The 23,723-nt window shown below is 39.9% G+C and overlaps 4 protein-coding genes across 7 annotated transcripts in view; 2 read left to right on the top strand and 2 right to left on the bottom strand.

Annotated features, from left to right (window-relative positions):
• ccng1 (cyclin G1) overlaps window positions 1-19,478 on the top strand; it is a 142,627-nt gene extending 123,149 nt beyond the window's left edge. The window contains exons 1-6 of one of the 2 annotated variants that reach the window (XM_083980171.1): window positions 15,327-15,550; window positions 16,780-17,043; window positions 17,140-17,393; window positions 17,792-17,870; window positions 18,164-18,274; window positions 18,359-19,478. In XM_083980171.1, the coding sequence (XP_083836297.1) occupies window positions 16,780-17,043; window positions 17,140-17,393; window positions 17,792-17,870; window positions 18,164-18,274; window positions 18,359-18,550 (900 nt within the window). In that variant the 5' untranslated portion in view covers window positions 15,327-15,550 and the 3' untranslated portion in view covers window positions 18,551-19,478. Of the gene's footprint in view, window positions 1-15,326; window positions 15,551-16,779; window positions 17,044-17,139; window positions 17,394-17,791; window positions 17,871-18,163; window positions 18,275-18,358 lie in introns of those variants that run through there. The other variant, XM_083980172.1, reaches the window with a different exon arrangement.
• Window positions 225-1,607, bottom strand: sowahab (sosondowah ankyrin repeat domain family member Ab; the record flags this gene model as incomplete). Its single annotated transcript, XM_083980273.1, has 1 exon — window positions 225-1,607. The coding sequence occupies one exon, from the start codon at window positions 1,605-1,607 to the stop codon at window positions 225-227; it is 1,383 nt and encodes a 460-aa protein (XP_083836399.1).
• LOC310992190 (septin-8-A-like) lies at window positions 3,704-14,276 on the top strand. 3 transcript variants are annotated; one of them, XM_083980206.1, is made up of 11 exons: window positions 3,725-3,809; window positions 6,124-6,238; window positions 6,380-6,575; window positions 7,057-7,243; window positions 7,332-7,493; window positions 9,609-9,705; window positions 9,922-10,090; window positions 10,736-10,868; window positions 10,967-11,157; window positions 13,036-13,223; window positions 14,045-14,276. In XM_083980206.1, exons 1-10 carry the CDS (start codon window positions 3,780-3,782, stop codon window positions 13,037-13,039), a joined length of 1,284 nt encoding a protein of 427 aa, XP_083836332.1. In that variant the 5' UTR covers window positions 3,725-3,779; the 3' UTR covers window positions 13,040-13,223; window positions 14,045-14,276. The 3 variants fall into 3 exon arrangements, with proteins under 3 accessions (XP_083836331.1, XP_083836332.1, XP_083836330.1); XM_083980205.1 differs by lacking the exon at window positions 13,036-13,223 and having other exon boundaries at window positions 3,704-3,794; window positions 14,045-14,108; XM_083980204.1 differs by lacking the exon at window positions 13,036-13,223 and having other exon boundaries at window positions 14,045-14,108.
• Window positions 19,479-19,649: 171 nt separating the features above from the next.
• Window positions 19,650-23,364, bottom strand: nudcd2 (NudC domain containing 2). The gene is made up of 4 exons (XM_083980176.1): window positions 22,966-23,364; window positions 21,150-21,198; window positions 20,900-21,051; window positions 19,650-19,917 (listed from the first exon to the last, which is right to left on the bottom strand). The coding sequence occupies exons 1-4, from the start codon at window positions 23,152-23,154 to the stop codon at window positions 19,834-19,836; spliced, it is 474 nt and encodes a 157-aa protein (XP_083836302.1). The 5' UTR covers window positions 23,155-23,364; the 3' UTR covers window positions 19,650-19,833.
• Window positions 23,365-23,723: the final 359 nt, after the last annotated feature.

The following is a 23,723-nucleotide window of genomic DNA, read 5'->3' as shown; positions in this document are numbered from 1 at the left end:
ATACCATTCATAAATAGTACATCTAGCAGTGATACACTGCACAGAACAGCTAGAGCTTACAATAAACACAGAGTCTACACATTTGTAATTCAGTCATAGACTTTAAATGATCTAAAGTATACTTAAAGTGGTTTAAGTTTTATAGAGTCATACAAATTAAGACACGTTATCTCTTACAGTTTAGATATTGTTCACCTCTCTGCTTTACATGATCCACGTCCTGCTCACCAGTCATGACTAATCTTGGGTGCTGTCTTTTGCTTCTTTCCTATGTGAGGCTGGAACAGTTTGCTAATAGTGTTGAAGCCTTTTGACTGCTCTCTACAGTCTTCCTCGTCAGCCTTCTCCCTGAATTTGTCCCCCTGTAGCCCTCCCAGAAGTGCTCTGATCTCAGCTGGCACACCTTCATCCAGGTAGTGGAAGGCCTTCTTGCCAGCATTGTCTCTTTCATTAACATTGGCTCCGTAACGTTGCACAAGCAAAAGCATTACATCAGTGTGGCCATGTATGGCTGCAATGTGTAAAGGTGTGTATCCTCCATTTGTTTTGCCATTGATGTTGATGTCAGTGCCTCTCTGCCTGGAGATAGCCATGAGCTTGTGTATCATTTCGCTGTTGCCGTCCTTGGTGGCCCAGTGTAGAGCTGTGAACCCTGACATGAAGTCTTTCTTCTGCACTAACCTGCTGTCCTGCAGCAGCAAAGCATAGATCTGGCCCCACAGTCCAGCAGCACACTTTACCAACCACTCATGAGCCAAGGGCTCTAAAGGCACAGAGTCTGAGTACTTGGCATCATCTGCTTGTTTCGTGGTCTTGTTTTGGGGCCTCACCTGGGGAAAACCAGGCGGCTGCATGGTCTCTGTCTGTGTGCTTTCCTGACATTGGTCTTCACTCAACGAGTCCTTACAAGCTGAAAAGTTAGAGTTCAGATTCTGCACCGGTGAAACTTTTGCTCCCAACTTGATTGGCGTGTGTGAAGTTTTCTGCTGATGCACTGGGGAGTGCAATCCATCCCGAGCGGCTGGTGCAGAGTCTCTCGGTGGGGATTTGACCGATATGACAGCGAACACAGCCCCAGACCTCCCCGCTCTGCTCGCACGATCTCCGGACAGATTCAGCACTTTGACAGTGGTTGCGTCCGCACTACTAATGCTTTTGGACAACGGCTTTCTTTTCTGCATACTCCCCACGGGCACATGTTTAGCATCACCATAATAATTGCCATTTATGCTCAGTGCATAGCTCGTGTTATTGTTTTCAATGTCTGAATGGTTGACCCTGGCTGCCTCCGCCCGCGGAGGAGGAGGGGATGAGTAGGAAAAGCTCGTGTTTGAGCTGGAGAAGCTGTCATCCATGTGTGTTTTCTGCGGGACATCTTTAATGAAGTCCTGGTACCTTTTCTTTACAACCACAAACTTCACCTCGTCGATCTGTTTGACCACGGCGACGCTGTTCACTATCTTCTTGAAGAGGTCTCTATTGTGCAGCTTTTCCGCGGGATCGCTGCAGTTGATCTGACTCCTGAAATTGTTCAGCAGCTCCGAGTTCTTCACTTTGCCTCCGTGCTCCAGTAAAAAGGACAGTATCGACTCCTGGGTTAAAGCCATTTTGTCTTTTGTCCCCGGTGAAAAATATGAATATGAAAAAATATATGACAATCGACGGCAGATTGCATAAATGAAGCCCGGGGATAATCTGCGCGCTGTCCGTGCTCCCCTCTCCGCTGTCCTCCACCAACCTGCTGCTTCCGGCGCCTCTCCAAATAAATCCACACTTTTCTTATTATGGCACTCCCCGTTAAAAGACAGGCAGGCTGGGGGCAGTGCAGGACTGTGTCTCGTGATAGTCGATCAATATCGAATCAAAGGTTTTACAGCAAAGTGCACGTTAAATACGTGTTCCTTTTTTAATTATTCACACGTATCCATAGAAAATGTCGGCTATAAGATTTGCTTGTTTGACTGGAAATATGATAGGGAACCTATATGATGTGAACATGTATTTGTACAAGTGAACATGTATTTGTAGCCTACATGTTTACATCATATTTGTTTTATATCTTGACTTTATTTTAATACAACTTGATTAAGCAATCTATTTAATTATAACGTTGTTTACCCTGACTACTCTTTTTTATCAAGTATCACGACCAAGTCTAGTCAAAGCTAGTCAAACTATAAACATAGCATTTAATGAGTTGAAGAATACATTTTCCAAGCCTTAGACTTTTGAATGGACCTTTGAGAAATATGCACAGATAATTTGCCATAGTCGCCTTACACTCACTGAGCACTTGAGCATCACACCATGAGGTCTGCAAGATGCTGGAAACATATATAAGCCATACTTATATAATTTCTTTAGTTGTAAACTACTTACTGTACATTCAATTTCACATTTCAACACACCACAGAGTTCTTTTGGATTCAGATGTGGTGACTGGGGAGCCTACTAAGGTGCACTGAACTCTTTGTTGTTCATGAAACCAGTTTGAGATGTTCTTTTTTTTCTTCTTTGTGACATGCTGTATCATGGGAGATGTATCCATTATGCGTTGTTAAATTGTGTCCATAGAGAAATGCACATAATCAGCAACATTATTCAGATGTTGCACTCAAATATTGATTTCTTGTTATTGAGGTGAGGTGTGTGAAGGCCTGAGCTGAGACTGGTTGCAGACAGGATTTCTGACCATCTCACCACAGTTGCAAAGAGTGGTTATTTGTGTCCTTTCAGTTTACCTCAATGAATCCTCTGATCTCTCCATCTGCAAAGCCGATGCTCTCTGGATGTGTTTTATTTTTCTCAACATTCTGTGTAAACTGAGTGAAAATCCAAGGAGACTGCCAATTTCAGAAATACTCAGCTCAGCCCATCTGGCACCAACAATCACCCCACAGTCAACGTCACTGAGATCACATTTTCCTCAGTGTGAACATTGACTGAAGCTGAACCTATGTCTGCATGATATCATGCAGTGCACTGATTAGATAATTGTACATACGCAGATGTTACAACAGGTGTACATGAATGTTACAACAAGATCTTGACAATATTGTAAAATTATGCAAGGCTGAACACTATAGTTGCAGCTCATTACTATACTTATTAAAGCCATTACTATGCTACACATCAATCTTTTGGTCTGTAAGCCTAAGGTGATGTCTTATGGTAGGCTTTATTTTGAAGACTATAGTGCAAATATATTCTGTTTACTAGAATGTAATGCATAGAAAAGAAGACAATCTTCCCAGGAGAGTGAGAATGTTACAATATTTGGCATTTTTGCTTCAAAGTCACCCAAACATTTCAGTTCTCTGTATATCTAATAATTGAGTCACTAAATGTAGCAGCTGTAATTAATATTGTAGCTACTGAAGTACAAGAACTTCTACTCCTTTCAGTCCAGTGTATTAATACAGAAGCATAAGAAAAATGGCTCTTCACACGCTCCTAATATGATGTCAAAGTTGAAAAAAAAAGGAAATAAACAGAAAAAGAAATGTCATCAGTTCTGCAACATGATATCGCATGACAGCTGCAGGCCTGGCCATGTCTGTGGAAGCAGTCATCAGAATAATTGCTGAGTTGATGAAAGCTTCCACTAAACGCCATCGGAGTTAGAATAAGACTAAGGCTGGTGTAATGTCGCCCTCCAGCACCGAGGGGGTGTTGCCTCCAAGTGGCCATATTGGAAGGAGTGCGAGTCCGTGCCTGTGTGATGTGGAGAGCAGGTCTAGCTCAAGACCCATAATTTCTGCGCACAGCCACTTCTGACGATGGCGGCCACTGAGGTAGATGTTTTCGCAGTAAGTATGATGATTTACTGTCTGCGGTCCTGCACTGATTTCACGATGTGATGTCATGAGGCAGGAGACGGGGATTCAACTAGCTGCCCTGTAGCATTCAGGTGTATGTAACAGCAGGAAGGTGATGGTCATGAGATATAGCTACGTACATGCAGTGAATGCAGCAGGATGGCTGCGGTGTGGATGGATGAGGACGCCTCTTGTGTCTATTGAATCGTGATAAAGGCGGATTTTCGTGCTGTTGCCGATTCAGTGAAGAGATAGACGCCGTGTCGTCGGGCCAAGTTGATGAACAATTTGTGTAGAGACGTGCATGGAGGGGGGGGGGGAAAGCTCCACTTCAGCATCCGCGCACACTGCCCAGCATGAAGCAGCACAAAGCAGAGCCAGGCTGTGCATCAACACTTTGCTGTTTACGTTATGTCAACACCTCCGACAGGTGTGCACTGTGCACCGGAGCTGATTTAGGAGCACGGAAAGGAGGCTGCGCATGTGAATGAAACACAGCAGCAGTAGCAGGCAGCAATAGACTGGGATAAGAGGATTTATACCAGTCTCCTCATGTGGTGGCCACTAGCTTTAGAGTCAGCATTGCACTACTCTTAAGTAGGCATGAGCCAAACATGTAATCGGTGGCAAGTAGATTCGTGGCCATTGTTTAGGTGTGTGGCATTTTGTCTGCTGTTTACAGGCTGTGTTGTAAAAGGATGGGAGACTGTGCGAAGTTGGAGTAGTGTGCATGTTTGTCTAGCTGTGAAGGGGGGGTTATGGGTACCAGGGCAGCCAGCTTGGATATCCTCCCACCCCTGTGAAATAACATCTAGATAAAGAGCTCTTTGTGTGTGTGTGTGTGTGTGTGTGTGTGTGTGAGAGAGAGAGTGTGAGAGGAGAAGGGCAGAAACGGATGATTGTTGTATTGAACACATCCTGGTCCTCATGTAGAGCCTTTTGCAAGATGCCAGTATCAACGGGTGGATTTGAGGGGTATAGATGAGCTATGAACCCCCTCCGTCTCAGCCTGTTCAGGCAAACCTCATTCGACATAGTTGGCATGCAACTTAAAATGCCTTCAACAATTTTCAGCATAATATCAAAAATCCCCTCCATCCAACACATCTAATCCTTTCCCCCCATTTGAACAAGTCCAAACAATTGTTTCCATTACATTTAACTGCTAGACACGAAATATCTCACTTCACTGAAAAGTTGATTCTGTTCAATAAACTGAGAACTTTTCACACATTTCTCATGTAAGTTGAAGTTTTGACTATGATTGACTTAAAAACTGATAGTGATGTCCCAGAATCATCACATAAATACACGTCTTAAGCTCTGATTTAAGGTGAGCATAAATAGAAGAATGTGAATACAACCTTGAAGTATCAAACTCTGGACAGTCATTAGTCTGCACTGTGATGGTTAACTGAAGTAACAATAAGCAAAACCCACTTTTGAGTGAAGGGGGACTTGGAACATGAATTTGGAAAACTGGGTTTGTCCAAATATGAGTGAAAGAAGAATTGAAATGATTGTCATTCATTCATTGAGTATTTAATCTGTCGAAAGAATAATTCACAACTAATTTTACCTCCAAATTAAATTAAGATTATAAAAAGGCCAATTTTTCTGGTCCTAGCTTCTCAAGTTGATGTTCTTTTCTGTTTAAGTCATTATACTTAAAATTACTTTGTAACATGCAAACTGAAGAGGTAACTTTGTGCTCAGGAATGGTTAAATACTTTGACTATTTTCTGACATCTAAAAGGTTAAATGATAAATAAATGACAAAATCAGCAGATTAATGGTTGATGAAAGTATTTGTTAGCTGTATTCATAAGAAAAACATACTTATTATGACATCCCATCACTGCCTCCTGTGCAAAGGTTACTAATTCATCATATTTAGGCTAAAACCCTGCATTGAAGCTTAGTAATGGACTATTAAACAAATAAACCTAAGCAAGTAACAACTAATACAAGTTCGCTAGGACTTCGTTCCCTCCTTGCGCAGCGTTATACGCATTTTTTTGTGCTAAACAAATAAAAAACCATTACAATTCTCTCAGCTTTTCCCCCCAGATTTGAATGTCTTTACTAGATAAATGTGGTTTGATATTCAGACAGGACCTTTTTTATAGGTCGGACTGTTCAGTGTGTTAAGTAGAAGAGAGGCATGGCCTCATTTGCAAAGAATGCTTTTAAGCTTGAAAGTAGAGTGTGGGGATGAAATCTGCCCAAAGGACTTTTAAAAAAATATTACCGAATACATTTACTGTAATGTATTCTTTTTCCTGCCTCTCCCCAAATACCACAGAATGAAGCAAAGCGAAACCTGGAACTTGGCGGCCATGTGGGGTTTGACAGTCTTCCAGATCAGCTGGTCAGCAAATCAGTTGCTCAGGGATTCTGCTTCAACATCCTCTGCGTAGGTATGTCTTTAACCCAGGGGAGCCCATAACCCAGAGTTAGTGCTGTACGTAACATGCACTCATCATGTTAAACGAAGCATGAATCCATCAAATCTTATTCTCTGTATCCCTGTGTGTTATTATTTTCTTTATTTTTTTTAGGTGAGACAGGGATAGGCAAGTCAACTCTGATGAACACTCTTTTCAATACAACATTTGAAAATGAGGAGGCCAGCCACTATGAGAGTGAGGTACATCTGCGCCCCCAAACGTATGATCTGCAGGAGAGCAACGTGAACCTGAAGCTGACCATTGTTCACACTGTAGGATTTGGAGACCAAATCAACAAAGAAGAAAGGTACTAGTCTCCAAATACATCATGTTATTAGGATGTTATACAAAATTTGATACATAGACCCCCACTACTGTTTTGACATTGATCTATAAAAATTCCAAGAGCTATCTGCAGAAATGTATTTTCTTCTCAGCAGCAGCCATTAATCATGTCCTCCTCCTGCTCGGGTACTTCCGCCAACTCACTTATACAACATGGAATTGAGAAAGAGATCGGGTCCGTTGTTGGCATGTGAACTGGGAGGCAATAAGGGAATGACTGGTAGAACGAATGCAATCTCAATAGACATTTGAATGCTGCAACAGCAGGGAGTATAAAAGGCTGGGATTCTTGGCTGCAAGACTGCAGTTGCAGACTTTGTAACCAGGATACTCAATATGGCTTACAAACAAATAGAAAACCTATGTAAAGTTTAAAGTTCATATGTGTAAGGATCAATAATGATGCTTATTTTCTAACCACTGTAACCTTTTTTTCTGTGCAGCTATAAACCCATTCTGGAGTATATTGATGCCCAGTTTGAGAGGTACCTTGAGGAAGAACTAAAAATAAGACGTTCCCTGTATAACTATCATGACACAAGAATCCACATCTGCCTGTATTTCATTGCTCCCACTGGACACTCCCTCAAGTCCCTGGATCTTGTCACAATGAAGAAACTCGACAGCAAGGTGGCCACAGAATCACACACAGTGTATTTCAAGAGTTAAGAGTTACTCTTTCTGTAGGTCTCTCATTGTATGTTTTTCTTCCATGTAGGTTAACATCATCCCTGTCATTGCAAAGGCAGACACAGTATCCAAGAGCGAACTGGACAAATTAAAGATCAAGATCATGAGTGAGCTGGTCAGCAATGGAGTGCAGATTTATCAGTTCCCCACAGAGGATGAGGCTGTTGCAGAGATAAACTCCTCCATGAATGTAAGTCCTAGAATCACACAAACCACGCACATATATTATACAAAACATGTGCATTATGTGTTTTGTTTGTGATTGTTGGAATGATATGCACAAATACTGTTTCTGCCTGTTCCACTCAGCTCAGGAGACAGGTTTCAAGATGTCACTTTCTCCACCACTATACTCTCACTAAGCGCCTCCTATCTTTTGTTATTTTATCTTTAGCATTGGGCCTTTTCATGAGCTTTATGTCTTCAGTTTTTTTTCAGCCATTCACAAAGAGAAGAATATGATAACACTATCACAGAAGTAGCAATACTAGTAGAATTATAGCTGCTGTGCAGCGATGGGTCGGTTCCGGGCTATTTTTGGCAAATTTTGGCAATTGAGCTGGGACTCACAACCTCTGGAACCATGATCCAGTGCCAAACTCACTGAGCTAATTGGCTGGTAATCAGAACTGGTGTGTGGCTTCTCAAATAGACTCTGGGAGTCGCTGTCCACGCTGCTCTTTGTCAAGGCAGATTTAAAAATGGTCAAAATGTCAGAAATTCTGTTATCTAAACAAAAATCTCATAATACATAAATTGCATCTTGACAGCATGGACATGTTGGTGATTTGTTTTTAACCATAAGTGTTTTGGTTCATAAGAGAAAATGTGAATGTTTCAAAATGCCACTCTTACATTGGCTGCAGTTGTTCCAATGAGAGCAGAATTCAAAATGTTCTCAAAAAAATCAGTTTTTGAGATAAAATTCTGATATTTGCTAAACTTCACCAACCATAACTCCAAAATATTCTCAATTTTTTTCAGGAAGATTGAAAATGTATTTAGCTGGAATTGGATAGTCTATGTTTACAGTACTGTTTACAGTCAAACGTTTTGATGGATTGTAGGCTCAATTTTTGATCAATCAAAGATCCGAGAAACAAGTTTTGTGGAGGACAGTCTGAAGATGCTCTGTAGCAAGTTTGGTGACAATTGAGCAAAAATTGTAGGAGGAGATTCATTTTATAAGTTTTACAGTTTTTGAAAAAAACAGAGTGATGGACTTCATAATTTGTAATGAGTTTAAGTGGACAAAAGTTTCAGCAGTATTGGGGCTACAGGTTGGTGAAGTTTCAGCACTGAAGCACGTACCGTTGACTTTGTAGGAATTTTTAAAGTTTTAAAATTTAAACGCTTATTGTGGCCGCCCCAGGAGGGGGGGGGGCACATGTCCTTGGAGTTGAGTAAATCTGGCATGGGGCCGGACATTTCTGCAAAGTTTGGTGAGTTTTCACCCATGGGAAGTATGAAGCAGCAGCCCGGAACCTAATAATGAAGTAAAGTTTGGGTATATTTAAAAGAAAGCAAAAAAAAACGTATTCAGTTGATGTTAACTTGGAAGAAAAGTCTGTGGTGTGTATGTGTGTGTGTGTCACTACCCACTGCACCACTGAAGCAGGTGGTTATTTCTGGACCAACTTTGGGTTGTGCCCAGCACGGATAAATCCCACAGGAAGATTGCACCTGCAGGGAAAATGTTCAGGGGCATCTGTAAGAGGATGACCCCAGTGTAAAAAAACTCTATGGTGCGTTTGAGTCTGTATGGAAAAGAGGTTCTGCCGTGGCATCTGCCTCTGAGCTAATGGGCCAGAGTAGAAAAATAATAGTAGAAAAATAAATGTTTTTCATGTTTAAATAAGTATTTTACTTGGTTTCATTTGTCTTCTATTGTTTTAAGCTATTTTAATTATTTGTTAATATTTTTTGCTATTGTATTTAATAGTTGATGCCGTTTTATATTTGTGGTGTGTTTATTTGACCCTTTTCATGTAATGCAATTGGTGCAACAAATTTCTTTGTTGTAAAACTGCATTTCTTGTATGGGAGGTGCTGTAAAAGTCTATCATTAATTATCATTAGTGTCAAATTCAGACAGATTATAATGACACCATTTTGTGGTTGCTATTATGGAAAAGGTAGGAGGTTCAAGAGAAAGAACTGAAGTAGTACAATTTGAATCTAGAGTTGTATCTCTAGTATTTATGCATATAAGTCTGTTGTAATGGCAAAATGAGATCCTGGATATGACAACAGTACTATTATTTCTTTAGTCAAATTGTAACAATATAAACACTGTATATTCCAGACACATCTTCCCTTTGCTGTGGTTGGAAGTGTAGAAGACGTGAAAGTAGGAAATAAGATGGTGAAAGCAAGACTGTACCCGTGGGGATCAGTACAGGGTGAGTCCACTGAATTGATTTGACAAGCATCATAAACATCTCCCAGACACAGAGCTGGTTAGTCAGATGCCTGCTGCCAAGCTATTATTAGATTTTCATTTGCAGTATAAACACAATATCACAATTCACTGTTTTTATGAGCACAATAAGCTCAGAGATGTTATTTCAGTAGATGCAAAACGTTAACTGGCCAAGCTTCTTCTTTTTTTTTTCCAGTGGAGAATGAAAACCATTGTGATTTTGTGAAGCTGAGGGAGATGCTGCTGCGTGTGAACATGGAGGATCTCCGGGAGCAAACACATGCTCGACACTATGAACTCTACCGTCGCTGCAAGCTGGAAGAGATGGGCTTCAAGGACACAGACCCAGACAGCCAGTCATTCAGGTGAAATTACACAGAGCTGTGTTGCAGTGCATCTGGGTAATTGACGTCAGTGGAGATGCTAAAACCCTGTTGTGTTACGATGTTAAAATTGTACTGATAAATGGCTTTATTGATAACCAGCACATTAAAATTCATATTTATATAATTTTAGGAGATGTAAATGAATTAATCGCATCTGAACACTAGTCAGATGGGATTAATTCTTCTGGGGTAAACTAGGCAACTATCTTTATCACAGATATAGCCATTATGATAATAAATCCCTGCTCTGTATTTATTTACATACACAGATAAGCACTAATATGTGTGTTTTAGAGTTCATAGTATTCATGTAATTATTAATTATGGGATAATATTGTAATACAAGCTGTTGGCCTAATGGTAGAGACACATATATAGTCTAATGTTAAGGGCACTATTATTGATAATTTGATTGTTTTATTTTTGTCGGGAGTAACAAACATTAATGTGCGTTTTGATCTTTGGTCTAAATGGGTCATATGTGTGTAATACATTAATCCTCATTTTGCAAATATTTATATCACAGCAAGTAAGACATGTTTGAATTTAGGGGGCATCTGATACTAATCCTGTCCATATGAGGCTTCAGTCTGAACTTACTGTTGCTTTATTCTTCTCCTGCAGCCTTCAGGAGACATACGAAGCCAAGAGGAAGGAGTTCCTTGTGGAGCTGCAGCGCAAAGAGGAAGAAATGAGGCAGATGTTTGTCAACAAAGTAAAGGAGACCGAAGCGGAACTGAAAGAAAAGGAAAAAGAGGTAAAGATTATTATCATCATGACATAAATAACGAATACAAATGTAAAATGTAAAATGTCCCACATATTGTACCATATCCCATATAACATCATTTCCAGCTTCATGAGAGGTTTGAGCAGCTCAAGCGGATGCACCAGGATGAAAAGAAGAATCTGGAGGAGAAAAGACGAGAACTGGAAGAGGAGATGAATGCCTTCAATAGAAGAAAGGTTGCAGCTGAGACGCTGATGGGACAAGCACTGCAAGGCTGCTCACAACAGCCGTTCAAGAAGGACAAGGACAAGAAGAAGTAAGTCTGTGTTTCTGTGTGTATTTATTTATTTGCCTGCTTAAGTGATTTCATAAAAAAAACATTTATAGGATTTCAAAAAAGACATTTATTCTCTAACCCAGTTTATGTGGAGCTGATTGGACGGAGCGGGGTGGTGTACAATGTGATTAATGAGATAGTGTTATCTTCCCAGAAGCCATGTTGGCTCAGAAACTGATACAGGGACAGATTCAGACTGACACTGTGTGCCCAGACACAGTAGGACAGGTCACAGCTTGCATGACACAGCCTGATGCTTATGTCTCTGCGGGCTGACCTGCCAGACTGTATCTCAGGCAGGGGCACTTCTGTTTACATTCGACTGGTCCCACCGATGCTCACGCCATGAGCGACGCAGATGATACTCAGACATCCCACATAGAATCCTAATCATTTCTGCAGGTGGAGACAGTACATGTCAAAATCAATTATATATTCTGAGAAAATGTCCATATACACAGTGTAAAAGCTCAAGATTAGCCCTGGAAATTAATACACAAACACAAAGCTAATCTTTAGTAAAATGTTACAGAATGTGAAGAAATGAAAGCATGGTTATGTCAAAGATGTGATTTCTACTTTTGAGTTAAGTTTTACTCCCCAAATTTTGCAGTCAGCGATTCACTACCAATTGTCAAATTGTCCTGTGTGTTTTATCAAAGATGTGGCTACTAAATTTTTAAACGGACCCCAAGGAGTTTGCTTTTGGTTATAAAAGATTCTCATATTAATGTGGATGAATCTATGTTACCCACACTTGTTAATGGGTCCATTTTCGATAAATATATATATATATATATGGGAATAACGCTGCCGAATCGCCGTTTACGATCGGAACTACGACGTATCTGCTCGTCTTCGAACCTCCGACTTTCTTTCTTGATTTGAAAACATTCTTGGCAAATGTTTTCGCTTTTGCCCGTCTTGCGCCGGTCCAAGAATTTCACTGTGCGCGCGGAGGCTCATGGGAAATGTAGTGTGAAAACACTTTGCTTTACAAAACTCCTCGTACTCCCTTTAATTTGTCTGAAATCCATAGGAAAATCCAGCTTTAGATCTTATAAAGTTTAACAATTGTTCAGTCATAGTCATAGACATTGAAATTCTCCCAAACACATCGTTTTAATCTCGAACTGGCTATATTTATTATTATTTCACAAAATACTGTCCTATACATTTGTTTAAGTTTTATGTTTTTGTCTTTCCAAACCTTATATCTTTTAATACTGACTGTCCATAGTGCATATTTCAAATGATTGTCTGCCACTGGATGAATTGATCTGGTTGCAGTAGACAAAGTGGTTGTGTTGTTTTTCCAGCATTCTCCTTAAACAGGACACTCTGAAAATATAGAGGTAGTCTCTGTGCCTAGGAAGTGCAGTACATCCTCTCCTCTCTGCATCACTGACAGAAAAAGTCAATATATTGCAACCATTTTTGGCAGTACAGTCATGGTCGGTTAGCCATGTTCCAGACAGTGTCAGTGTTATGTGTCTTGCTGGATACAACCTCAAAAACAGTTTAAAATCAGATTGAGAAAAATCTCTACAAATTCGGTTTTAATCTGACTTTAGTTCACGTGTGAATGTGGCCTAAATCTAATTTTGGAGAAATTGGTTCCCATGAGGTTTTTTTTTAAAAACAATCAGATTTAACTGTTAAGCTGTCAAAAATAGAAGTTGGCCTGCAAGAGAAAATGTAGCCTTAAATTATATTGTAAATGGATATTTAAAGACGTTACAACCCAAACACTGTTACATTCCTCTTCATTCATTTATTCCTTTGATTTCTACCATACCTCAAGTCAAGTTTTTTTTCTTTTTCCATATTTTGTCTTATTTCTTTTCCCCTTTTCAGTTGATTTATGGATCAAACATCCTAGGAAACCAGGAATGTGTCTGCCATCAGCATGGGAAAAAGAGACTGTCATATCTGGCATAACTTACTGACACTGTATGTGGACTCAGTGACACAGTGACTATCCACGTATGTGAGCCTGAATAATGGGATAGCTATAAGCCACTGTGTACTTATGGATCAAAAAGGTAGCTTTGCTCAGTGTATTTAATTTGTTCCTAATGCTGACTCTGCTAGACACATAATAACAAATCCATGGACTGTTTTCATAAGCTGTAGGTTGTGTTTTTTTCATGCTCTTTCCATGAATGTGTGTTCATCTCCTTTTATAAATTGAAGTCTGTTTCTCAGCTAGACACTGACAGGACTTATCAGAAACAGACTAAAGTTGAGTGGTGTGCAGTATTTTTGGAAATATAGATTGTCAAAATAATGTATATAAAAATGTTGTCAATAATTGTTTTAATTGTTGGTAGTCTGAGGTAAGATAAGTTAATAAGTTAACACCCATTCTATGCAAATTTCTACAGAAAATAATAGAATTTATTTACAGTGAGTCTGGAAATTAGCAAATTTTTTTTTGCCTTCATTTACATTGGAATAAAGAATGACAATGATAAACTAAATAGAGCATGAGTTCATCTTTTGGTTGGCTGAACTCCTCAGTCTCACTTCTCTGAAACCTCCCATCACCTCAGTCACTTGTATGATTCAAAGCATTTCATATTCAACCTGTTATCATCATGACATACCCAAGCATGGTTTTCTGATACTTGAACAGTGTTTCTGTAATATCATGATCCATTTAATTCAGTTTTGCTTTGACTTCAGTCAGTGGCAACAAACAGGGTAAATAACAAAATGCTTAATAAATTATAAATGCTATCTTGTTATTATTTGCTCTTAATTCTGGTCATACATATCTTGTTGAGGTTTGTCCTGTGATGTTTGTGAATGTGTAGAGTTGGTTGCCTAGAAGAATGACATGATTTTTCTTTCCTTCTCATAGCTTCTTTAGTCTTCCATCTGCGTGCTCCTTAACCTCAGGGAGGAATTTGAATTAGAAGACTTTCTACCACATCAAAAGATCACAGACTAACAAGTCAAGGTTATTATTTTTACAATGTGAAATAACAGTTTTATAGAAATGCACTTAATATCCCTGGAATTGAGTCTGTCTGCAGTCTTCCATGTCTACTAAACTCTCCTTTAAACTTTTAAGCAGTGCTTTGTAGCATGGTCTCCGCATGGATCTTAACCTTCATTCCTCCGAGTATTAAAAGATCTGCATCTCCAAAATTTCAGTTTTTGTACTAAATGTGCTACCCTCTTTCATCTGCCATGTCATGCCTGTTCTGACTGATGACAGTTTACACTGTGAAATATATATATGTTATAGAGTGAAATATATATTATGATTTATAAGCATTTTAAATCAATCAGTATATATTTAGTCATAAAAATGTGCAATATCATGCTTACATGTCAGCTCCTATGTTGTGTCTAAAAGATCTAGTTGGAAGTATTTCTTAGTTTTAACTTTAAAGCGTATATACTGTTAAATGAAAAAAAGCTGGATGAATATAAGTTCAGGATAAAATATCTTATTGTCAGTCGATCTGTATAGGAAGTCTACTTGGACCCACTTGCAGATTTGTATATCCTTGTGTAATAAAGAATTTCTTTATTGAAATTGTGTCTTGTTCTCTCCTGCACCTGTAGACAGAGAAGTGCAAAGGAGTCAGCAGAAAACATGATGTGGTGAACTGTGGTCTCAGCAGGTTCATGTTCCTTCCAGATTGTTCCAGAAACCTGCTAGCTAGTAGCTGTCCTTTTAAGAGGAGACAGGGACAGCATTGTGCCTCAGTAGTTAGTGTACTGTCTATGAAAACTGGTATTTGACATGTTTAAGTAATCCTCCGTAGTTTTATAGAAAAATTAGTAGCCTACTTTAATAGTTTTCAATATTATTCTCTTCTCTGCTGTGAGGTATATCTTTTATTTGCCTCTTAAAGCTAGAATTTTAAAGAAAAGTAAAAGTGACAATGTTGTGTCACTTAACATTTGGATATAAAAGCAGTTTCGTTTTGATGTATCATACTTATTGCGGGGTTAACATTTTCCATCATGTCCCATGTCCCTATCTGCGATTGGTCCTCCAGCTTTTAGGGGGCGGGACTGAATCGTGCATGACTGCAGATGTATCCAATTGGAATGCAGATACAGTTGCGTCATCAGCTCTTAACCAATGAGAGCTCACCATGGTAGGGCATGGGCTCGGTTTTATGCCTGCATTAATACGTAAACTGCCCTTTTCCCCATCGCCTTATGCCAAGGGTAGGGGGGTGTGCATAGGCAGAAATTAACCTATGCTTAAAACTTTCTTTAGCGAAAGTTCATACTTACACTTTTTTGTGTTTTACACATCTTTTCATTCGCTTGTTAAAAGCGCTTGGAGGCTTTCAACCCTCTGCTCATTTTTTCATTAAGACAGCGTAACTTGATAACTTACAAGGTAAGTTAACCAATCTTCCTTCTGAATGGCATTAACTAACCACATGTTTGGTTTACAGCGATATTTGGGGAGTTGTGACAAACAATCTCGGTGTTATCTGACATTCAAACGCTTACAAGAGTCTCACCTCACGCTTTAAACTGTGAAATGTGATGGTAGCTAGCGTTAGCTGTAGTAACGTTAGCTAACAGCTACGTCGTTTACGCCACATTAGTTTGTTATTTTCCTTTCCCCTTTTATCAGGTGTAAACGTTAGACAGAAACGACGGTGGCTGTGTTGTCTTGTAGTTTAAGCTGTGGTTTTACTGTTTACTCTAAATATCGTTACCTCACTCCGATTTGTTGTTACCCCGTGGTGTGGTAGTTAGCTCTCCATTAATGTGAACGGCAGGGACATGTCCCGACATGACGCGGTCCTGCCCTGACACTCACACGCACGGCCTGGTCACTTGATACGAAGCACAATGTTGTGACTGTTTTAACACGACGGTAAACCTATTTTAAGAAACTTTCATTGACCTGAAACGCGATAAAATAGTACTTATATAAAGTGTGGAAAACTTTGACATGTCGCTGTTACGTACTTGGCTGTCAGAGCCGCCTCCCTGGTCTGGTTCAATGACAGCTGCTGGGGAGAGGCTTGTTATTGGATAACATACAAATTTGGAAGCAGTGCCATGTCTCAGCTACTCCTGAGCTACACACACCACCTGTCCAGATCTGTTTCTTACAAAAGCATTTATTATTTGATGTTTAAGCACATTTGATATAAAAATGAATCAATCATTTGGAGAATTTCATACCAACTGTATCTTGTTAATAGCAATCATTTTATTATCTCTGATCCATATGTTATGAAATATTAATTGTGAGATACAGGATTATTGTAAACATTTTATTCTATTCGACATTAGTATAAATTGCATTGGTAGATTTGATCTTTTGTGGATGAGATGCATTTTATATATTTTAATTGAAGGCTACAAATAGTGCCTTTCTGGTCTGTGTTCATAGATGAAAATTTGTGGTTTATTTGGCTGATTACATTCGGTACCTTGCGTGTCTTGGCTTTCATATCCAAATTTCTTGCTTAGTTTTTATAAATGACATAGCACCTATGTGTCACATAACTTGCCATGTTGTTAATGCTGAGACGTCAATCAATAATATTGTTGTGATGCAGTTTGATGTAGTTGATGTAATTCATTCCTATTTTCTTAATGTCCCAGATGATTGACACAGTCGCAGCACCTGGTGCACAGCCCTTTGCTGTTAAGCTTAAGGCCCTAACAGATCTGGAGGGCCGGTACCAACCAAAGCTGAGTGGCTTGAGACTCATAGAGAGCTCCCAGGACAACGGGCTCAGGATGACCGCCAGACTGAGGGAGTTGGAGGTGAAGGACCTGCTCTCTCTGACCAGGTTCTTTGGTTTCAGCTCAGAGACCTTCTCACTGGCCATCAGCTTGCTGGATCGATTCCTCTCAGTAATGAAGGTTTGTAATCAGTAATGCCAATGATATCATTCAAATTATGTTGACATAGGTTGAGAAAAGTTTTAATAATCTTGTTTTACATCCTTTCCTCCGTAGATTCAACCAAAGCACTTGTCCTGTGTGGGCCTGTGCTGCTTCTACATTGCTGTGAAGTCGGCAGAAGAGGAGAAGAACGTGCCTCTAGCCAACGACCTGATTCGCATCAGTCAGAATCGCTTCACAGTGTCTGACATGATGAGGATGGAGAAGATCATCATGGAGAAGCTCTACTGGAAGGTGAAGGGCCCCACAGCCCTCCGCTTTCTCCGCCTCTTTCACAGCCACATCCAGGAGCAGCTCGATGCTGAAAGGTAAGGACGGACGGTCACATCAACCTGCAGGGCTGAACCATGACTCAACAAGATTATATTTACTCTACTAAAACGTGTCTTCTCATATTTGGCTTTATAAGAGAACAGTAGCCAAAAATATTTGTAAAGCCAACAGGCACAGTCCTATTTGAAAGGGTGAAGATTTTTGGACATGTGACATGTTGGAAAACAAGTGTGAAAATCCTCTCCTCACAACATTGTCAGTATTATTATTATTGTGCTGTAATTTAGTTTTTCTCGTGACTGATTGTTTATTAAGGATCCCCATTAGCTGGTACCTTAGTAGCCAGCTAGTCTTCCTGACTGTGTCTAGTGAGCTCTACCTCATATCTGTTATAAGTTACAGTCTTAAGACTAAAATAATTTCCTTTTTCCAGCAAGAAGATACTGAGCCTTGAGAGACTGGAGGCTCAGCTGAAAGCCTGTCACTGCTCATTTGTCTTCTCCAAAATAAAGGTAGGTCAAAATAACCGGTCTCCCAGCATTTTAAAAGGTGGCCTATTTCTTTTTAAAATGTATTCTAACATTGTTTTTAGAGGAATTCATCCTAAAATAAGTTCCCATGGTTTTATAACAATTAGCTTTAATGTTGCCAGGTAATGGCTTTTGGTGGTAGTTAGGATGTAAGATGGGCCATCTGAAATTATCATTATCGGACATAATGTTTTCTATGTCAGTTTTCATAAACAAATGTGATTACAGTATTGTCAGATTTTGTGATTGGGAATGTGTGCTCTGTTTCTCTGCAGCCATCTCTGCTTGCCATGGCTCTGATATGTTTGGAGGCCCAGGAAGAACATGAACCTGAGCACGCTGACAAAATAACAGAGGCCCTGAAAAGTCTGCAGCAGCAGCTGAATGTAAGCACCAACTCTTTTTACAATCCTGAAAGTCTTAAATCTGGGTGCTTTTACTAATTGTTTTTGTGTGTTTCTTTTACGCAGATCAAAGATGGGGATCTGGTGTGTATGCGGGAGTTGGTTGGAAAATGCCTTGCTGAATATGCCACCACCAAGTGCTCCAAGCCTATCCGCCAAAGACTTCGCTGGACTATTTCGGGAAGAACTGCACGTCAGCTGAAGCACAGCTACTTCAAGATCACCCATCTTCCCACCATACCTGAGTCAGCTTGTTAAAACCTGGGGGTATGAATGGGTGACCTTACATGCAGAGTAAATTTTCAGCTGTCCCCACCTTTGGGCGACTCCCTCGCAGTAAGGTCATCCACACACAGTCATTTTCCTTACAGATCTCCACCGGTGATGATGGATTTCTTTAAGGAAAAGCTAAGAGTATTGCAGTTTTTCCCCAAGTTTGTTTGTCATCAAAACACAGCTGAAGCACACTCCTTCCCAAGGAGTACTACTTTGTGAGAAAGGTTATTCTACTACTGCCATCCTGCTAAGTTTTACTTTCCTGGTTGAGTTGCTTGCAAGTGTACAGTATGTTCTTGTTTAAATCCGTACCAAGGTTTTTGTTGTTTCCTGGAACGGGTTGCTGGTTTTAAGCTAATAAGTATAGAACCACCTAGGTCCTCAGTCCACCATGTGGAAGAGGAGGGAGAAGGATTTTGTGAACAGCAGAAATGGAACCAAGAAATCGGGCCCAAAATCCTTCACTCCCACCCTAGGTTGCTAAACTGTCCTGAATGCACACTCCTACCCAAGGTGATAATTTTTTTTTTTTTTTAAGTTGATCAAGCGAGGGAGCTCTGGTTTTCTCCAGTGAAGTGAGGCTAGTGACGATCCCATGATGTATGGCTAACCATGCTGAATGTTGGTTACAGAGGAGTTGTTTTCACTGATTCTTCATTTGTGGACAGTGTACCACACGTATGAATTGATTTCAGTTGTCAGTTACACAGAACACACAAAAAAAGGGTCATTGTGGTGAAAATGTGGATTGGATTTGTATTGCATTTTCTTTGCCAGTTTCCCTGTTTAGTACAAGTTTCTTTTAGTGAGAAAAATAAAATGTGTTCTCAAAATCAATATGGCTGATTGAATACAACCATCTGGTTAACCTATGTACTTGTACCTTTCAATAAAACTTATTGAAAAGCCATTGCCGAATGCATTTGCTTCATTATTAAAAGACATCTTCTTAAGGGCTTCACAATGTCATACATTTCCACTCAGCTCCTGTCCAGCCTGTACAACAGGGCTCAACTAGGCATGTCTGGCTTAATAGAATCAGTTCTATACAGCCAAAGAAAGGCAGAGGAAAGAAAGGGCTGGCTGTGTTACCATAAAGAAGGAAAAGTTATGTCCCTGTCAAACAACTGCTTCTTGTAGACTGTCCAGCCTAAGTCTTTGCAGCAAAACTTTTGGCCTCTCCTTGTTGACAGTCTCACAGATCCACTGTTCCTCTGTCATGCCATGGATGTCCTCACAGTTCAGTTTTCCACATCTGGTAACAATCACTTCTGTAAACTGGAAAAGTCAGGACCACCACCAGCAAAGTTCCCAGAGATCTCGGCTCCGCTGAAGTCAAATCCGGGATTCTGGCATGACAGAGAAGGACAATTGATGAATAACAAGAACCCCTATTTCCACCCAAGACTAGGATAGTTTTTACAAATCTACAAAATAAAATCTGTGATTAATGGAGTGAATTCATATAAATTTAAATCCACTCTGAGATGTAATTGAAAGACACATCTCAAGCACAAATAATTGAAAATCACATATACCATGGCTTTGCTCCTCTCTGAACAAACCCCCAAACCACAACAGTGAAACTGGTGTTTTCAGGAAAGATTAAAGGCAGTAGGACCACTTTCCACTTGGGACACACTTTCTAATGTGTTTAAAGGACTGTGCGTAATAGCTTTATAAATTGTTAATAAGTCATCTACAGGGCTTTATAAGCCATTCATGATACTAACTTCAGGGCTGCAAGGTTGTGACTGATCATTGATCCACTTATTTTATGGGTTAGGGTTAATGGATTGCAGACAATCTTGACATACATGTATTTATTAACATCTAATTAACAGTTGCAACCACAGACACGATGATTGAAACCCTTCATTAATGGTTCATTAACATTTACAACCACAGCTTATTAGAAAGAGAGAGACATGTGAGTATTTATTATGGGTTATTATTTTGGTTGTTAAAGTGGTAATTGTGAAATGAGAAATTTGTTTTGTTACATTTGGTACCATAATGAGAGCTCAGTGCCAGGGGTTGGAGTGTTGTGTTGGGGTAAGGGAGATGTTGTCTTCCACAACACAACACCAAAACACCCCCGGCATTATTAATGGACCATCTGCATTATCATCAAATAAACACCAGTCAGAAAACTATCATTTACAACCTGCTGACACAAAATTTGCAATCAGACATTTAAGTGATTTGTTGCCTTTATCAATTCCTGGATAATAATAATACAAAGTGTCGGTCATGTAGCTATTGATTGCTACGAAAACTGGCTTAGCATCACACACCATGCCTCTTTAAACGGCGCCATATGAAACCGACCTCTCGCTGGAACCTCTCCAGTGTGAGCTTTCTCTGCATCTGGTCCTGGACCCAGGCATTCGCACAGTACTCTCCTTCCAGCAGGGAGGACCAGCAGTTCCCCGCCTCTCTGTTGGTCTTCATCAGAACGATTCGGATAAGACACTTGTCCTCTGAGGTTTGAAAATAGAGAAAACAGAAAAAAAAGACATGAAGCTGGCTTTTGTCCACTGAAGTCCAAGTATGTTACTTTGAGTTTTATGCAACCTACCTAGCGTCCATGTGCCCTCATCAGACACAGTTGTGCCAAACAACTTTCCCTGATGAAATGTAAACAAAAAAAGTGTCAAATTCATGCATGTGTTCACATAGCAGTAAAACTTGCTAATGATTTCAGCAGTCGGGAACCCTGGTCTTTAAAGGGTAATTGCCGTTTTTTTACAATCTGGACCTTATTTCTAGCATAAAATAGGATAATTTACTCACCCAGATAACTTTGATGTCATTACAAGTCATTTTGACGAAATTAGATATAATTTATCCGTATAATGCAAGTCTACGGGGCAACGGAATGCAGCCTCTAAATGACACATTATCCGTCGCGAAACTCGTTCATTTCACCAATATTTTGTTATGATAGGCTAGTGCTATTCCCCTCTGAGTCCGGGGTTAGCTGTTATCAACATCCGGGGTCTGTAGGTTGACATACTAACCTCTGACCTGGATGATGTCATCTCTGAATGAATGAATGAATGAATGAATGAATGAATGAATGAATGAATGAATGAATGAGTTTCGCAGCAGATAATGTGTTATTTACTCGCATTATACGGATATACGTGGCTCTCGGCTGGATCTAATTTCGTCGGAACGACTTGACACCAAAGTTATCTGGGTGAGTAAATGATCGTATTTTATGTTAGAAATAAGGTCCAGATTGTAAAAAAAAAAAAAAAAAAACAGCAATTCCCCTTTAAGGCCAAACATATTAGCTTTCAATGTGATTCCAATCTCTTCTATCTGATGAGTACTCTCTTCTAATTCTATTTTCATTCTTATTAATGAAAAGGCTACTTCTGCCTGAGAAAAGCTTAGTTAGCCGGCTCATTAATTGGTAAGAACAAGAGGCCTGAGCCTTCAAAGCCACATGTTTGTTTACAAAGTACCAGGTGAGGTACCACACCAACAAGGCTGCATAGCTTTTGGTTCCACCCTGCTGGCAAAACAGGACCAGGGGAAAAACCATCCTCATTCATTGAGAGAATTTAAAAAGAACTGGACGGAAGAAGAGATAGATGGAGGGGGGGGGGGGGCTTTGTATATGTGAATATAGATTGTACATTTTTTTCAATTCAAAAATGATCATAATAAAGATTGTTAATCTGGTCAGTGTTGAGTAAGGCAGGCCAATAATATTCAAGATTTTCTCCAGCTTTCACAGCCAAAAATAAATGGCTGATTTTGCATTGAATGGAGAAGATAACCATTTCAGATATGTACATAACAAAGCCATTTCACAGGTGGCCATGCCAAGATCTGCCACACATTTCCTCTGATCTGAACTCAGCACTTTAACACACTGTGCTCAGGCTCCAGCTTTGTGTTTTTACATTGATGTGCTATTGTTTTGTGATTAACTTTATTTATTTTATTCATTAGTATATTTAAATAATTCCTAGCAATCACTGTGGTACTGGTACTTGTTGAGGGAACAGTATTTTTGTCTGTACATTGGTGCAGAAGAACTGACAAGTAAAAATTCTTGTAATCAGCAATAGTTCTATTTCATGACTCATGAAATACTGAGTCAGCATGTACATCACCAAATCCTGGTACTGTCTTGCCTTAATGGAATAAACCATAATTAATGTTATTAATTACATCTCTACTTTGAGTGTTTAGGGGTGTAAGGGGAAATACAAACATGTAAGCAAACTGTGTTTGTTTACCTTAATCACAGATTTCTTTTTATGCAAATGAAAGGCAAAGGAACAAATAAAGGCACGGGAAATCAGAAGATGTAGAGACTTAGATTTATTTAATTTCCCCCCTAGTTATTTAACTGTGGAGTCAAACGCGCCGCTCACCTTGAATATTTCCTGTCCTTTGACGCACAGCTGGATGTCTCTGGACCCCAAATGGCACCTGACCTCTTTGGCAGACGTCCCATGAGGCACGTTTACTTCAATGAAGACCTCCTCCATGGTCTGGTACCAGGAGCCCCAGGGGGTTTTACAGGGCACGACACCGCTCCTCTCCTCGAAGTGAGCCGACATGCTGCGGCTTCACACCGGCTGGCAGCTCGGCTAACGTCCGCTAACTCTCCGGCCAGCGGACAAGTTACGCAAACCGTTTGCTACTCAGTTATTCTTTACTGCTGTTTACGTACCGACTACTTAACACGACTTCCATTAATTACATCTGCATTAAACCCGGTTTAGAGGTTTGTCGGCAGTGTCGGACCTCACCGTGTTGTTGGATGTTTTGCTCCGGACTGGCTCGAAACTTCTTCTCTCAATGTGGATTTGATTTCCGGTTGCAGAGGACACTTTGGTTGCAGCGCCCCCAGCTGTCTGAAAGACTGGACGACAGCAGGGAAAACTTCAACATGATAAGCCTTTAGCTGTATCATTATTATCAGTAGGCCTACTATAAATTATGTTTCGTTGTCTTTACATTTTTATTTTCTATTACCGGTATTTACTCATTTATAGTAATTTTTCTCCACAAACCAAAGGAATCTGCTGTTTGTCTAAAAATGGAGTGGATTTGCTAATCTGTTAATTAGATTACTGTTCCTGCTTTGGTGCCTTCTTTGTCCTTATGCATTGGTACCAGTCTCTTT

This window comes from Trachurus trachurus, assembly GCF_905171665.1.
Source record: "Trachurus trachurus genome assembly, chromosome: 10".
Classification (NCBI taxonomy): domain Eukaryota; kingdom Metazoa; phylum Chordata; class Actinopteri; order Carangiformes; family Carangidae; genus Trachurus; species Trachurus trachurus.
Note: the sequence above shows the minus strand (reverse complement) of the source record. Positions and strands in the feature narration are given on the sequence as shown.

Bases quoted from the DNA above. Each gene is read 5' to 3' on its own strand.
- nudcd2 (XM_083980176.1), bottom strand. From the start codon at position 23,154: ATGTCGGCTCACTTCGAGGAGAGGAGCGGTGTCGTGCCCTGTAAAACC. The intron at 21,199-22,965 runs GTGAGCGGCGCG...ACATTTCATCAG, and splicing joins AAGGACAGGAAATATTCAAG to GGAAAGTTGTTTGGCACAAC. The intron at 21,052-21,149 runs GTAGGTTGCATA...TTCAAACCTCAG, and splicing joins TGAGGGCACATGGACGCTAG to AGGACAAGTGTCTTATCCGA.
- LOC310992190 (XM_083980204.1), top strand. From the start codon at position 3,780: ATGGCGGCCACTGAGGTAGATGTTTTCGCA. The intron at 6,239-6,379 runs GTATGTCTTTAA...TATTTTTTTTAG, and splicing joins CTTCAACATCCTCTGCGTAG to GTGAGACAGGGATAGGCAAG. The intron at 10,869-10,966 runs GTAAAGATTATT...CATCATTTCCAG, and splicing joins TGAAAGAAAAGGAAAAAGAG to CTTCATGAGAGGTTTGAGCA.